We start from the raw sequence: 15,866 nt of genomic DNA on the forward strand, positions 1-15,866 counted from the left end.
TTTGCACATTCTCCCCGTGTCTGCGTGGGTTTCACCCCCACAACCCAAAGATGTGCAGGGTAGGTGGATTGGCCATATCTTTTTATTAAAACAGTAAAAAATATATACAAGGCCAAACACTCATTTTGTGTTGGAGAAACGGGTACAGGCAGAGGGGGGGTGGTACTCTGATTATTAAAACAGTTCACAACACGTTTCTACAAAAAACAAATGGTGCAAGCACTAAACTTTGCGCTGGATGTCGTGTTGTTCACCCTGGGGTAACACGGATTGCACATGATGCAATTAACTGATCAAGTATACACCAAACGAAGGCGTTGGTTCAATATGAGATTTATTGAACTCTAGCAACAAAACACACAGCTGCCTGTGATTTGACTCTCTACTACTCTAAGTAAACTAACATTAACTATCTAGACCAGGCTAGCTCTGATCCACGTGTTGGAGGTGTTGAATGATTTGTACACCCTGACTGTCACTACAGCTATCACCAGTGGAAAGAGGCAGAGTGCTGATGCCTCGTGTGGTTTATAGTTGGAAAGCCCCCCTCTGGTGTCCCGTCTTGTGATTGGTCGTGTTCTGTTGTGTAAACAAAACAAACGGTACAAGCACTAAACTTTGAGCTGGAGAGACCAGATACCCTCGCCTCTGTACCAACAGAAGGGAAAGGAAGGGGGGGGTGAGAGAGGGGAAAGGAGAGTGGTGGGGAGGGAGGGAGTCAGGGTGTTGGTGGAGGGGGGCCCGATAGGGCACGGCCTGAACTATCTACAGAGGCAGAAAAACAAAAGAACCTTCAATTATGATGTGCCGGATTCTGGGAGTCCCCCAGAGGGGGTGAGGAGCGACACGGTGTCAGGCACGAGGAGACCCTCACCCCGCTACAGAGCGTCTCGTGCACCCTGCCCTCCCGACACTGGGTGGCTGTCAGCCTTCGGACAGTCGCCCTCCGGGCCCGAGTCCTCCTCCACAGTGAGTGTGGCGGGCGACACGGGCCCACCAACCAACCCAGAGCCTGCCTTGATCCTGCCACCGGGATCGTCAACAGGCGGGATCTCATCAGGCTCCTCCCGGGCCAGCGGGAGGCGGTGGTGCAGATCCCTGCTCCGCCCCCGTCACCTGGTCAGCGGAAGGCCCGTAAACAACTGCGGAAACAGCTCCGGGATGGTGGGAGAGGCGCCCGAAGACAACGGTTGGGACAGAGGGTCTTCCAATTGGCCATGCTAAATTGCCCCTTAATTGGAACAAAAAATAATAATTGGGTACTCTAAATTTAAAAAAAGCAAAGCGGGACAAATCGGTTGTTCGTCAGCCGATTGGCGACATTATGCACAGATATCCCTCAGGAAGGCGGTGAGAATGGAAGGGTGCAGAGGGGATTTGCCAAAATAGTCGCAACGGGCGCAAGGCATTTTACTGACCAATTTAGGTTAGAGACGCTAAGGGTTGCTTCCTGGGAGCGAATGAGATTGAAGCGGAGAGAAGATCGAGGTATACAGAATTCCGACAGATATGGTTAAGGTAGAGAAGGAAAAACTGTTCCCATTATCCGGTGGTACATCGAGGATGAGGGAGCACGGATTTATGATGTGGCGAGGGGGGGGGGGGGCATGTGAGGAGGAAGGTCTTTTACACGCCCGAGCGGTAATGATCTGGAATGCTCCGCCTACGAGGTTGGTGGAAGTGGAGACGTTGAATGATTTTAAACGGAAATTGGATGGGCCCATGAGGTAAATAAACATGCAGGGCCATCGGTGATGGAGCAGGAGAATGGCGCTGACTGTTTCCTCCACACCATAGAGTCAGCATCCACCCGATTGGCCGAATGGCCCCTCCCTTCTGTGCTACGAATGACGTAGCCCTCCATGACCTGAGAGTGGTTTATGAGTGGGTGCTGCATTTGGGTGGCATAATTGTGCACCGTGAGTGGTTAGGGTCTGGAATGCACGGCAGGGTCAATCAGTGTTTGCGAAGGCCAATTAGGTAATTGGCCGAAGAGGGAAAACAGAAATTGGCGGGTTATGGGAAAAAGATGGCGGAGCAGCAGGCAGTCGGATGACACTTGCAAAGGGCTGGCACAGACACAGCGGGGCAAATGGCCTACTTTGGTGCTGCAACCATTCTCCAAGTCCATGGTTCACCACATCATGCCACACGCTCTGTTTTGACTCATAGGGTGTGATCGAACATACGTGTTGTGCCTGGAACTACCACAGGGGGGCATTACACCAACCCATATAAAAGGACACATCACACATGCTCAGTCTCTTTCCAGTGGAGACACTTAGTGAGTACAGACAGGGTTGATTGAAACACATCACACCCACCACGTGGATTGTAGCAGACTGGTTCGTCAGTCTGAGTAGCTATAGCAGGATTAACAGGAGAGTCGAATCCAAGTAGGAGAATTGTTAATAGTTTAATAAATGAGTTAAAGCTATCTCCAAGTCTGAACCTTCCTTTGTCAGAGTGCACATCAAGGAAGCAGCTTATGCTACGACAAGAGCATAACAAAACATGTGACCAATAGAAGCTGGGAGACCCCGCTCATATGATCCACCCGACCCGCAACACCTCGCGAGATCTAGCGCGATCCTCCGAGACGTCACGATGTGAATCACATTTTTGGCAAATCTGCATATTAGAGCGCGACAGCTAGCCTAAGTGTAATGTGCAGAGTCCAGAGACATTGGGATCTGTCCTCTTTGCATTAGAGACCTTGGGAGAGCATTGTTCAGTACTGGTCTCCACAAATGGGGGGGGGGGACTAGATGGAATGGCACTCATGGGGTTTGAAGACTCCCAGGTGCATGCCCTCTGGGCAGGGTGGCACTGCCAAGGTGTTAAGCCGGCATTTTCTTCGCGGTGGCGATCAGGCCAGGGGTACCCTGTGTGGGTGTTGGGGGGTCTGGGGACACCCCTCATAGTGTGTTGGGACATGGAGGGGAGTGTCGAGGGATGTGATGGGGGCTCCAGAGATAATGCCCTGGGTTTAGAGAACCCCAAAGTGTATCATGGAGTTCACCTGACCCTTAACGTTGAATTTATTGCGGTTATGGGGAGCTCACGGGCCTACCTTTCGGGTATTGTTCCACAGAGTGTTGCAGCACTTTTAGAGGAAGGGAGCACCTCCGGTATTTGTGGACGGATTATATCGGAGGATTCAGTGTGTGTGGGGCGGGGGGGTGTTAAGGTCAGGTGCGAGGAGGACTTAGGGCCCATTTTAGATGACGCGGTGTGGAGTGAGGCCCTGGCGGAGGGTGGACTCCACGTCCTCCACGCGTGCGATGTTTGGTCTAATCCAACTCAAAGTAGTTTAGGGGGAGCACCTGACTAAGTCCAGAATGTGTTTTCCTGTGGGGGATTGGAAGGTAAGTGCGAGCCCTGTTCAGGGGGACCGGACATCATGTGGGGGGTTTTTTGGGTCTCCTTCTTTAGCGTCATGGTCAGCGATTCTGAAAATGGGATTGCAGCCCTGGCCTTCAGCCCTGGTGTCAGACTCGCCGGGGCTGCAGACGGGGGCGGGAGCCAATGTCCTGGCCTTCGCCCGGCTGATTGGCCGGAGGCTAGTTCTGCTGGCTTGGAGGTCGGCTTCTGCTCCCAGTGCCTCAGTGTGGCTGGGCGACCCGATGGAGTCCCCATACCTGGAGAAAGTCGAGTACACCGTGAGCGCACAAGCAAGAGGTTTTACCGCAGATGGCAGCCGCTTATTGGGTATTTCAAGGAGCTGTCCACTGTTAGTTGCTAAGGGTGGGGTAGAGGGAAATGGGGGGAGGGGTTAGGCTTTGGGAGGGGTTAGGTCATGTTTTGGGTGATTTGTTTTATTTCATGTTACGTGTAAAAAGGAAAAATCTGAATAAAAATGTTTTTTATGACAGGTTGTGGGTTTGAATATTGCCTCATAGGGCGCAGCGTAGGGGTCACCATCCAGTACAGGAGCTACAATTCTTTTCGGACAGACATTAAACTGCGGCCCCATCGATTCTCTTGGTTGAACCTAATAGATCGCACGGCATTCTTTCAAAGAAGGGCGTTGGGAATTCTCCACCGTGGCCTGGCCAATATTTACCCCTCAGCCAGCCCCTTTTCTAGCCGTTGTCTCGTTGCTTTTCATGGGAACTTGCCGTGCACAAATCGTTCCCTGTGTTTCCTACGTCGCAGCAGCGCCCGAACCTAAAAACGCGTCGCGCCAACGGCGAAGTGCTTTGGGCCGCAAAGGGTGCGGTGAAAAACGCGACCGTTAGTCCTCGTTGACGCTCAGTGGGTTGATCAAAGTGTTGAGGATGTCAACAGGCATCAACAGAAATGAATTCCTCAGGCGGGGCACCGAGATTGAGGGGGCAGGAGGTGGGCTGTGCAGGGGTGATAGCAGAAAGCAACTTTTCACCCACATAGGTCAGGCGTTTCCCGTTCCACCCAAAGTCAACGGGCCTTCAACTGGTCCGTCTAATTTTCTGGCGACGCCCCCCCCCCCCCCGTGGGCAGGACTGGAAACTCCTGGCCAGTGGATGGTGGAAGCCAGAGCAGCTCGGACTGTTGGGGACCAGCTGAAACTTTTGACACTGAGTTGGGTCGATTCTATTGGGTGAGAGTATGATGGCCCACACAGCCATGGTCCAATTGAATGGGGGAAGCGGACACCCCCCCCACCCCCCCCCTCTCTTCCTATCGTTACCATGCAAGTTGGCCCACACCAATGCTTCTTGATGCTGGATGAACTTCCCGATGTTTTTCCTGCAGGGCAAATTGGAGGATTCGGTTGGCTCCCTTGAGAAGAGGTTGGAGGAGTATCGCCAAGCGCAGGCCTCCCGAGGAATCAAGATCACCGAGACACGGGTGAGTCTTTTCTTTGGTAACGTCGGGTTAAGCGAGTGGGCAAAACATTGGTGGGCGGGATATAATGTGGGCAAACCTGGGACAGAATTTCATGCGATTCCCTGGTCCCGCCTGACATCAATGCGGAATCACTGAAGTGGCGGACGGTGTGAATCGCAGTGGGGTTGTGGGGGGGGGGGGGGGGCGCGGGGGCCTAATGGCTGCTCACCGTGAGGTCTAAAGGTAGAATGCAGAGGCCGCAGAGACGTCGCTGCCTGCAGCATGGCCAGCGCTGGGAGACACAGCAGGCGGGAGGGGAGGGGCGTTCCGGCAGCCAGCAAAAGGACAGAAATGTCCTGAGAGCTCCACACTGTGCTGTGCCCAACCCTGAGAAACACTCTCTCAAAACCCCAAAACACCACCTCAGGCCACTCTCGGAAAACCCGACTCCTCATCCGGCTCCATTCCCCTTTTATCCTGCCCTTGAATCCAAACAGTTTTTTAAAAAACGCTTGGTCCGCCTATGCGTGTTTCCCGTGCGCAGAGCTTGAAATCGCATTGGGCATGTGAAAACCTGGTGAATTGGGGATTTAATCCCTTCAACAAGCAGCCTATCTGTTGGCGGGAGCACTGCCCATCCACGCCTGTGCCCGCTGACCAAACCATCGCATCATGATGATGTCGGGAAACGCGCCCGACGGCATCACGCATTATTCGATGCGGGGTCAGCCTTGTGTCCACGTAAAACTCTACCCATCAGGTTGTCCACCTTGGCAGGGAAAACAGAAAAGCAGAAAGAATCCTCTATGTACGTGCTTTTGGCGGCAAGTCGCGGAGGAGAGCTTCCTCTACGTTCTAGCTGCTGGCAAGGGGACTGTGAAAATGGATAATTTTCTTAAAAATGAGATGGCCAGAGGCACAAACAGGCAGTGTACCTACTGGACAGGATCTCACAACTGAATCTGCTGGAGAGAGCTGCTCAGGGGAGTCCAGGGCAGAATAGAGCAGTGCTCGTGTTAGCTCTGTACAGAACTCCAGGGCCTGTGGTTAACAGCCGATAAAGAAAAAACTTAACACGGAGACAAAGCAGTATAAAGATGATTTTTCGAGGTGTGGTTTTGGCAATTGTGCCAATGCAAATCCGGATTCAAAGCCAATGAGTGTTATATGAAGTGAAATACTGACAAATGAGAGAAGTTTCAGATTTTGAAAGAGAAGTGGTGGTGAAAAATCCCTTTTGAAAATCGCTTATTGTCACAAGTAGGCTTCAAATGAAGTTACTGTGAAAAGCCCCTAGTCGCCACATTCCGGCGCCTGTTCGGGGAGGTTGAGATCCCAGAGTCAGTTATTAACTTTACAGCTGACTCCAAATTAAAGACCATGCTGCTATTCCTGACCTGTGATACCACATTAAAAACATGCCAAAAGCCCGCAACGCAGTTAGCGTTCTGGTGTCGCATCTCCAGGGAGTATCCAGTGCTGAGTAAAACAAGCATTTTGTTGCTGCTGTCCTTCGCGGCGACCTACATGTGCGAGGTTGGATTTTCTGTTTTCGTAAAAGTGAGGAAGGCACCAAGGAAAAGGCTAAACTCTGCACCTACGTGCATCTCCCTCGCCTCCTGTGAACCTGATTCGAGGGAGATTATGAGGTCAAAGCAGGCACCCCTTTCGCATTGAAGTTCAGCGAACGTGGCGTGTATCACATAGGGCAGCCAGAGTGAGTGGCTGGCTAATTTGCAAAATGTTGGCCAGCAGGAGAAGAGACTTACATAAGGACATGCGTTTAGATCGTGCCTTTGATGACACCAAGCCATCCCAAAGTGCTTTACAGCCAAGTATTTTTGAAGCAAACGTATGTGGGAAGAGCAGTCACTGTTGTGAGACGGGACGCTGAGCTGCCAAATTTCACACAGCAAGATGCCACCAACAGCAAATTAAATAATGATCAGGTGACCTGTTTTCAGTGGTGTTTTTAAAAAAAATAATTTTTATTCAAATGTTCACAAAATATCAACAACAAAATACAGGAAGAAAAGAATAACCCCCCCCCCCAATTTACATAAATAACAAATTAACAACCTTCATCAACACAAAGGCAAAATTACAGGCCCACTCAAGAAAAATGGAAAACGAACCCCCCCCCCCCCCCCCCGGGTTGCTGCTGCTGACCATCTTCTAACGCTCTGCCAGGAAGTCTAGGAACGGTTGCCATCGCCTGAAGAACCCTTGTACCGACCCTCTCAAGGCGAATTTCACCCTCTCCAATTTAATGAACCCTGCCAGATCGCTGATCCAGAATTCCACGCTTGGGGGCCTCGTATCTTTCCACTGAAGGAGAATCCTTCGCCGGGCTACCAGGGACGCAAAGGCCAGAATTCCGGCCTCTTTCGCCAACTGCACTCCCGGCTCCTCTGCCACCCCAATTATTGCGAGCCCCCAGCTCGGTTCGACCCTGGATCCTACCACCCTCGGCACCGTCCTCGCTACGCCCTTCCAAAATTCCTCCAGCGCTGGGCATGCCCAGAACATGTGGATGTGGTTTGCTGGGCTCCCTGAGCACCTAGCACACCTGTCCTCACCCCCAAAGGACCGGTTCACCCTTGTCCCGGTCATGTGTGCCCTGTGCAGCACCTTAAACTGTATGAGGCTGAGCCTCGCGCAAGAGGAGGAAGAGTTCACCCTCCCTAGGGCATCCGCCCACATCCCCTCATCAATCTCCTCCCCCAACTCCTCCTCCCACTTACCCTTTAGCTCCTCCACCGAGGCCTCCTCCTCCTCCTGCATCACCTGATACGTTGCCGAGATCCTCCCCTCTCCAACCCACACCCCCGACAGCACCCTGTCCTGGACCCTGCCTGGCGGCAACAGTGGGAACTCCACCACCTACCGCCAAACAAACGCCCTTACCTGCATATATCTGAAGGTGTTCCCCAGGGGGAGCCCAAACTTCTCCTCCAGCTCACCCAGGCTCGCGAACTTCCCGTCCACAAACAGGGCCCCCATCCTTCTAATACCTGCCCTGTTCCAGCTCAGGAAACCTCCGTCCATCCTCCCCGGGACAAACCGGTGGTTCCCCCGAATCGGGGACCACACCGAGGCCCCCCACCTCCCCCCTGTGATGTCTCCATTGCCCCCAAATTTTGAGGGTAGCCGCCACCACCGGGCTCGTGGTGTATTTTCAGTGGTGTTGATCGAGGGATTAATATTGAACCAGGCATCAAGGAGAACACCCCAGACTCTTCTTCAGAATAGTGCCATGGAATCTTTTACAAGCGTCTGAGAGGGAGCCTCAGTTTAATGCACCATCCGAAAGATAGGCGGCAGGATTCTCCGTCGGCCGACGCCGAAATTGGGCAGAGAATCGGTCTTGACGGTAAAGTCGTTGCCGCCACCGGGTTCACGGCAAATCGTAATTCACCGGTGCCTCAACAGTAGCGTCAAAGTGTTCTACTGCACACAGACAGTAAACACCGTTTACGTATCATTGGCAGGCCTGACCCAGTATTCTCCGGGGTCCTCCGCCTCCACCAGGGGGAATTCCCGATGGCGAGGTTCAATTGTGCGTTTGAAATCGGAAAACAGGCCACAAATGACCTTTGAGATCGAGGCGCCCCAGAGATTGGCGTCCCGATCTCCAACTCCACTCTTTGCCGGCGTGTTAAGCACCCCTCACCCCCTCCGATGGCGGTGCGATCCTCACCAGCACTTTGAAAGTGTACAGAGTGCCGTTCAATCGGGCGAGAAAAGGGATCGGCAAAGGCAGTGAGTTTCACGTGGCTTTTCCCCACCTGATCCAGCACCCCGTGCAATTTGGGGAACTTTCTGCTCATCGTGTCAGTCTGGAGTGAACCTTGGGATGAAGAGGCAAGTGTGCCATCTGGTGGTAGGGCATAAGTAGTACATTGGACCAATTATTGTGCAAGTAACGTAAGAGATGTCAGCTCTACACAAATTAAGAGACTTTATTCTGCATTAAACCTGTGCTGTACCTGTCCTGGGAGTGTTTGATGGGACAGTGCAGTGGGAGCTTTACTCTGTATCTAACCCCGTGCTGTACCTGTCCTGGGAGTGTTTGATGGGACAGTGTAGAGGGAGCTTTACTCTGTATCTAACCCTGTGCTGTACCTGTCCTGGGAGTGTTTGATGGGACAGTGTAGAGGGAGCTTTACTCTGTACCTAACCCCGTGCTGTACCTGTCCTGGGAGTGTTTGATGGGACAGTGTAGAGGGAGCTTTACTCTGTATCTAACCCAATGCTGTATCTGTCCTGGGAGTGTTTGATGGGACAGTGTAGAGGGAGCTTTACTCTGTATCTAACCCCATGCTGTACCTGTCCTGGGAGTGTTTGATGGGGACAGTGTAGAGGGAGCTTTACTCTGTATCTAACTCCATGCTGTACCTGTCCTGGGAATGTTTGATGGGACAGTGTAGAGGGAGCATTACTCTGTATCTAACCCATGCTGTACCTGTCCTGGGAGTGTTGATGGGGACAGTGCAGAGGGTGCTTTACTCTGTATCTAACCACTTGCTGTACCTGTCCTGGGAGTGTTTGATGGGGCAAGTGTAGAGGGAGCTTTACTCTGTATCTAACCCCGTACTGTACCTGTCCTGGGAGTGTTTGATGGGGACAGTGTAGGGGGAGCTTTACTCTGTATCTAACCCCGTGCTGTACCTGTCCTGGGAGTGTTTGATGGGACAATGTAGAGGGGGCTTTACTCTGTATGTAACCCCGTGCTGTGCCTGTCCTGGGAGTGTTTGATGGGGACAGTGGAGAGGGAGCTTTACTCTGTATCTAGCCCCGTGCTGTACCAGTCCTGGGAGTGTTTGATGGGACAGTGTAGAGGGAGCTTTACTCTGTATCTAACCCGTGCTGTACCTGTCCTGGGAGTGTTTGATGGGACAGTGTAGAGGGAGCGTTACTTTGTGTCTAACCCATGCTGTACCTGTCCTGGGAGTGTTTGAATGGACAGTGTAGAGGGAGCTTTACTCTGTATCTAACCCCGTGCTGTACCTGTCCTGGGAGTGTTTGATGGCAACAGTATAGAGCGAGTTTACTCTGTATCTAACCCGTGTTGTACCTGTCCCGGGAGTGTTTGATGAGACAATGTAGAGGGAGCTTTACTCTGTATCTAACCTGTGCTGTACCTGTCCTGGGAGTGTTTGATGGGACAGTGTAGAGGGAGCTTTGCTCTGAGTCTAACCCCGTGCTGTACCTGTCCTGGGAGTGTTTGATGGGGACGGTTTAGCGGGAGCTTTACTCTGTATCTAACCCGTGCTGTACCTGTCCTGGGAGTGTTTGATGGGGACAGTGTAGAGGGAGCTTTATTCTTTATCTAACCCCGTGCTGTACCTGTCCTGGGAGTGTTTGATGGGACAGTGTAGAGGGAGCTTCACTCTGTATCTAACCCGTGCTGTACCTGTCCTGGGAGTGTTTGATGGGACAGTGTAGAGGGAGCATTACTTTGTATATAACCCGTTCTGTACCTGTCCTGGGAGTGTTTGATGGGACAGTATAGAGGGAGCTTTACTCTGTATCTAGCCCCGTGCTGTACCTACCCTGGGAATGTTTGATGGGGACAGTGTAGAGGGAGCTTTACTCTGTATCTAACCCAGTGCTGTACCTGTCCTGGGAATGTTTGATGGGACAATGTAGAGGGGGCTTCACTCTGTATCTAACCCCGTGCTGTACCTGTCCTGGGAGTGTTTGATGGGGACAGTGTAGAGGGAGCTTTACTCTGTATCTAGTACCGTGCTGTGCCTGTCCTGGGAGTGTTTGATGGGGACAGTGGACACGGAGTTAAACTCTGTATCTAGCCCCGTGCTGTACCTGTCCTGGGAGTGTTTGATGGGACAGTGTAGAGGGAGCTTTACTCTGTATCTAGCCCCGTGCTGTACCTGTCCTGGGAGTGTTTGATGGGGACAGTGTAGAGGGAGCTTTACTCTGTATCTAGCCCCGTGCTGTACCTGTACTGGGAGTGTTTGATGGGACAGTGTAGAGGGAGCTTTCCTCTGTATCTAGCCCCGTGCTGTACCTGTCCTGGGAGTGTTTGAAGGGGACAGTGTAGAGGGAGCTTTACTCTATATCTAACCCCGTGCTGTAACTGTCCTGGGACTGTTTGATGGGAACAGTGTAGAGGGAGCTTTACGCTGTATCTAACCCCGTGCTGTACCTGTCCTGGGAGTGTTTAATGGGACAGTGTAGAGGAAGCTTTACTCTGTATCTAACCCGTGCTTTACCCGTCCTGGGAGTGTTTGATGGGGACAGTGTCGAGGGAGCTTTATTCTGTATCTAACCCCGTGCTGTACCTGTCCTGGGAGTGTTTGATGGGGACAGTGGAGATGGAGCTTTACTCTGTATCTAACCCGTTGCTGTACCTGTCCTGGGAGTGTTTGATGGGACAGTATAGAGGGAGCTTAACTCTGTATCTAGCCCCGTGCTGTACCTGTCCTGGGAGTGTTCGATGGGGACAGTGTAGAGGGAGCTTTACTCTGTATCAAACCCAGTGCTGTACCTGTCCTGGGAATGTTTGATGGGACAATGTAGAGGGGGCTTCACTCTGTATCTAACCCTGTGCTGTACCTGTCCTGGGAGTGTTTGATGAGGACAGTGTAGAGGGAGCTTTACTCTGTATCTAGTACCGTGCTGTACCTGTCCTGGGAGTGTTTGATGGGACAGTGTAGAGGGAGCTTTACTCTGTATGTAACCCCATGCTGTGCCTGTCCTGGGAGTGTTTGATGGGGACAGTGGAGACGGAGCTTAACTCTGTATCTAGCCCCGTGCTGTACCTGTCCTGGCAGTGTTTGATGGGACAGTGTAGAGGGAGCTTTACTCTGTATCTAGCGCCGTGCTGTACCTGTCCTGGGAGTCTTTGATGGGGACAGTGTAGAGGGAGCTTTACTCTGTATCTAACCCCGTACTGTAACTGTCCTGGGAGTGTTTGATGGGGACAGTGTAGCGGGAGTTTTACTCTGTATCTAGCCCCGTGCTGTACCTGTCCTGGGAATGTTTGATGAGACAATGTAGAGGGAGCTTTACTCTGTATCTGACCTGTTCTGTACCTGTCCTGGGAGTGTTTGATGGGACAGTGTAGAGGGAGCTTTGCTCTGTGTCTAACCCCGTGCTGTACCTGTCCTGGGAGTGTTTAATGCGGCCAGTATAGAGGGAGCTTTACTCTGTATCTAACCAGTGCTGTACCTGTCTAGGGAGTGTTTGATGGGGACAGTGTAGAGGGAGCTTTACTCTGTATCTAACCCCGTGCTATAACTGTCCTGGGAGTGTTTGATGGGGACAGTGTAGAGGGAGCTTTACTCTGTATCTAGCCCCGTGCTGTACCTGTCCTGGGAGTGTTTGATGGGGACAGTGTAGAGGGAGCTTTATTCTGTATCTAACCCCGTGCTGTACCTGTCCTGGGAGTGTTTGATGGGACAGTGTAGAGGGAGCTTCACTCTGTATCTAACCCGTGCTGTACCTGTCCTGGGAGTGTTTGATGGGACAATGTAGAGGGAGCGTTACTTTGTATATGACCCGTTCTGTACCTCTCCTGGGAGTGTTTGATGGGACAGTATAGAGGGAGCTTTACTATGTATCTAGCCCCGTGCTGTACCTACCCTGGGAATGTTTGATGAGGACAGTGTAGAGGAAGCTTTACTCTGTATCTAACCCAGTGCTGTACCTGTCCTGGGAATGTTTGATGGGACAATGTAGAGGGGGCTTCACTCTGTATCTAACCCCGTGCTGTACCTGTCCTGGGAGTGTTTGATGGGGACAGTGTAGAGGGAGCTTAACTCTGTATCTAGCCCCGTGCTGTACCTGTCCTGGGAGTGTTTGATGGGACAGTGTAGAGGGAGCTTTACTCTGTATCTAGCCCCGTGCTGTACCTGTCCTGGGAGTGTTTGATGGGGACAGTGTAGAGGAAGCTTTGCTCTGTGTCTAACCCCGTGCTATACCTGTCTTGGGAGTGTTTGATGCGGACAGTTTAGAGGGAGCTTTACTCTGTCTCTAACCCCGTGTTGAACCTGTCCTGGGAGTGTTTGATGGGGACAGTGTAGAGGGAACTTTACTCTGTATCTAACCCGGTGCTGTACTTGTCCTGGGAGTGTTTGATGGGACAATGTAGAGGGAGCTTTACTCTGTATCTAACCCTTTGCTGTACCTGTCCTGGGGGTGTTTGATGGGGACAGTGTAGAGGTAGCTTTACTCTGTATCTAACCCTGTGCTGTACTTGTCCTGGGAGTATTTGATGGGACAGTGTAGAGGGAACTTTACTCTGTATTTAGCCCGTGCTGTACATGTCCTGGGAGTGTTTGATGGGGACAGTGTAGAGGGACCTTTACTCTGTATCTAACCCGTTGCTGTACCTGTCCTGGGAGTGTTTGATGGGGACAGTGTAGAGGGAGCTTGAATCTGTACCTAACCCTGTGCTGTACCTGTCCTGGGAGTGTTTGATGGGACAGTGTAGAGGGAGCTTCACTCTGTATCTAACCCGTGCTGTACCTGTCCTGGGAGTGTTTGATGGGACAGTATAGAGGGAGCTTTACTCTGTATCAAGCCCCGTGCTGTACCTGTCCTGGGAGTGTTTGATGGGGACAGTGTAGAGGGAGCTTTGCTCTGTGTCTAACCCCGTGCTGTACCTGTCCTGGGAGTGTTTGATGGGACAGTGTAGAGGGAGCGGTACTTTTTATACAACCCGTGCTGTACCTGTCCTGGGAGTGTTTGATGGGGACAGTATAGAGGGAGCTTTACTCTGTATCTAGCCCCGTGCTGTACCTGTCCTGTGAGTGTTTGATGGGGACAGTGTAGAGGGAGCTTTACTCTGTATCTAACCCATGCTGTACCTGTCCTGGGAGTGTTTGATGGGACAGTGTAGAGGGAGCTTTACTCTGTATCTAACCCATGCTGTGCCTGTCCTGGGAGTGTTTGATGGGACAGTGTAGAGGGGGCTTTACTCTGTATCTAACCCGTGCTGTACCTGTCCTGGGAGTGTTTGATGGGACAGTGTAGAGGGAGCGTTACTTTGTATATAACCCGTGCTGTACCTGTCCTGGGAGTGTTTGATGGGACAGTATAGAGGGAGCTTTACTCTGTATCTAGCCCCGTGCTGTACCTACCCTGGGAATGTTTGATGGGGACAGTGTAGAGGGAGCTTTACTCTATATCTAACCCAGTGCTGTACCTGTCCTGGGAATGTTTGATGGGACAATGTAGAGGGGGCTTCACTCTGTATCTAACCCCGTGCTGTACCTGTCCTGGGAGTGTTTGATGGGGACAGTGTAGAGGGAGCGTTACTTTGTATATAACCCGTTCTGTACCTGTCCTGGGAGTGTTTGATGGGACAGTATAGAGGGAGCTTTACTCTGTATCTAGCCCCGTGCTGTACCTACTCTGGGAATGTTTGATGGGGACAGTGTAGAGGGAGCTTTACTCTGTATCTAACCCAGTGCTGTACCTGTCCTGGGAATGTTTGATGGGACAATGTAGAGGGGGCTTCACTCTGTATCTAACCCCGTGCTGTACCTGTCCTGGGAGTGTTTGATGGGGACAGTGTAGAGGGAGCTTTACTCTGTATCTAGTACCGTGCTGTGCCTGTCCTGGGAGTGTTTGATGGGGACAGTGGAGACGGAGTTAAACTATGTATCTAGCCCCGTGCTGTACCTGTCCTGGGAGTGTTTGATGGGACAGTGTAGAGGGAGCTTTACTCTGTATCTAGCCCCGTGCTGTACCTGTCCTGGGAGTGTTTGATGGGGACAGTGTAGAGGGAGCTTTACTCTGTATCTAGCCCCGTGCTGTACCTGTACAAGGAGTGTTTGATGGGACAGTGTAGAGGGAGCTTTCCTCTGTATCTAGCCCCGTGCTGTACCTGTCCTGGGAGTGTTTGAAGGGGACAGTGTAGAGGGAGCTTTACTCTGTATCTAACCCCGTGCTGTAACTGTCCTGGGACTGTTTGATGGGAACAGTGTAGAGGGAGCTTTACGCTGTATCTAACCCCGTGCTGTACCTGTCCTGGGAGTGTTTAATGGGACAGTGTAGAGGAAGCTTTACTCTGTATCTAACCCGTGCTTTACCCGTCCTGGGAGTGTTTGATGGGGACAGTGCAGAGGGAGCTTTATTCTGTATCTAACCCCGTGCTGTACCTGTCCTGGGAGTGTTTGATGGGGACAGTGGAGACGGAGCTTTACTCTGTATCTAACCCGTTGCTGTACCTGTCCTGGGAGTGTTTGATGGGACAATGTAGAGGGAGCTTTACTCTGTATCTAACCCTTTGCTGTACCTGTCCTGGGGGTGTTTGATGGGGACAGTGTAGAGGTAGCTTTACTCTGTATCTAACCCTGTGCTGTACTTGTCCTGGGAGTATTTGATGGGACAGTGTAGAGGGAACTTTACTCTGTATTTAGCCCGTGCTGTACATGTCCTGGGAGTGTTTGATGGGGACAGTGTAGAGGGAGCTTTACTCTGTATCTAACCCGTTGCTGTACCTGTCCTGGGAGTGTTTGATGGGACAGTGTAGAGGGAGCTTCACTCTGTATCTAACCCGTGCTGTACCTGTCCTGGGAGTGTTTGATGGGACAGTATAGAGGGAGCTTTACTCTGTATCAAGCCCCGTGCTGTACCTGTCCTGGGAGTGTTTGATGGGGACAGTGTAGAGGGAGCTTTGCTCTGTGTCTAACCCCGTGCTGTACCTGTCCTGGGAGTGTTTGATGGGACAGTGTAGAGGGAGCGGTACTTTTTATACAACCCGTGCTGTAACTGTCCTGGGAGTGTTTGATGGGGACAGTATAGAGGGAGCTTTACTCTGTATCTAGCCCCGTGCTGTACCTGTCCTGTGAGTGTTTGATGGGGACAGTGTAGAGGGAGCTTTACTCTGTATCTAACCCATGCTGTACCTGTCCTGGGAGTGTTTGATGGGACAGTGTAGAGGGAGCTTTACTCTGTATCTAACCCATGCTGTGCCTGTCCTGGGAGTGTTTGATGGGACAGTGTAGAGGGGGCTTTACTCTGTATCTAACCCGTGCTGTACCTGTCCTGGGAGTGTTTGATGGGACAGTGTAGAGGGAGCG

At 51.8% G+C, this 15,866-nt stretch overlaps 1 protein-coding gene across 1 annotated transcript in view; it reads left to right on the forward strand.

The window, feature by feature from the left end:
* LOC140390352 (zinc-binding protein A33-like) overlaps window positions 1-15,866 on the forward strand; it is a 66,447-nt gene that overhangs the window by 18,869 nt on the left and 31,712 nt on the right. Inside the window, exon 2 of the mRNA XM_072475425.1 lies at window positions 4,738-4,833. Within this exon, the coding sequence (XP_072331526.1) occupies window positions 4,738-4,833 (96 nt within the window). The remainder of the gene's footprint in view (window positions 1-4,737; window positions 4,834-15,866) is intronic.

The sequence above is a fragment of the Scyliorhinus torazame genome, chromosome 14, assembly GCF_047496885.1.
Source record: "Scyliorhinus torazame isolate Kashiwa2021f chromosome 14, sScyTor2.1, whole genome shotgun sequence".
Lineage (NCBI taxonomy): Eukaryota > Metazoa > Chordata > Chondrichthyes > Carcharhiniformes > Scyliorhinidae > Scyliorhinus > Scyliorhinus torazame.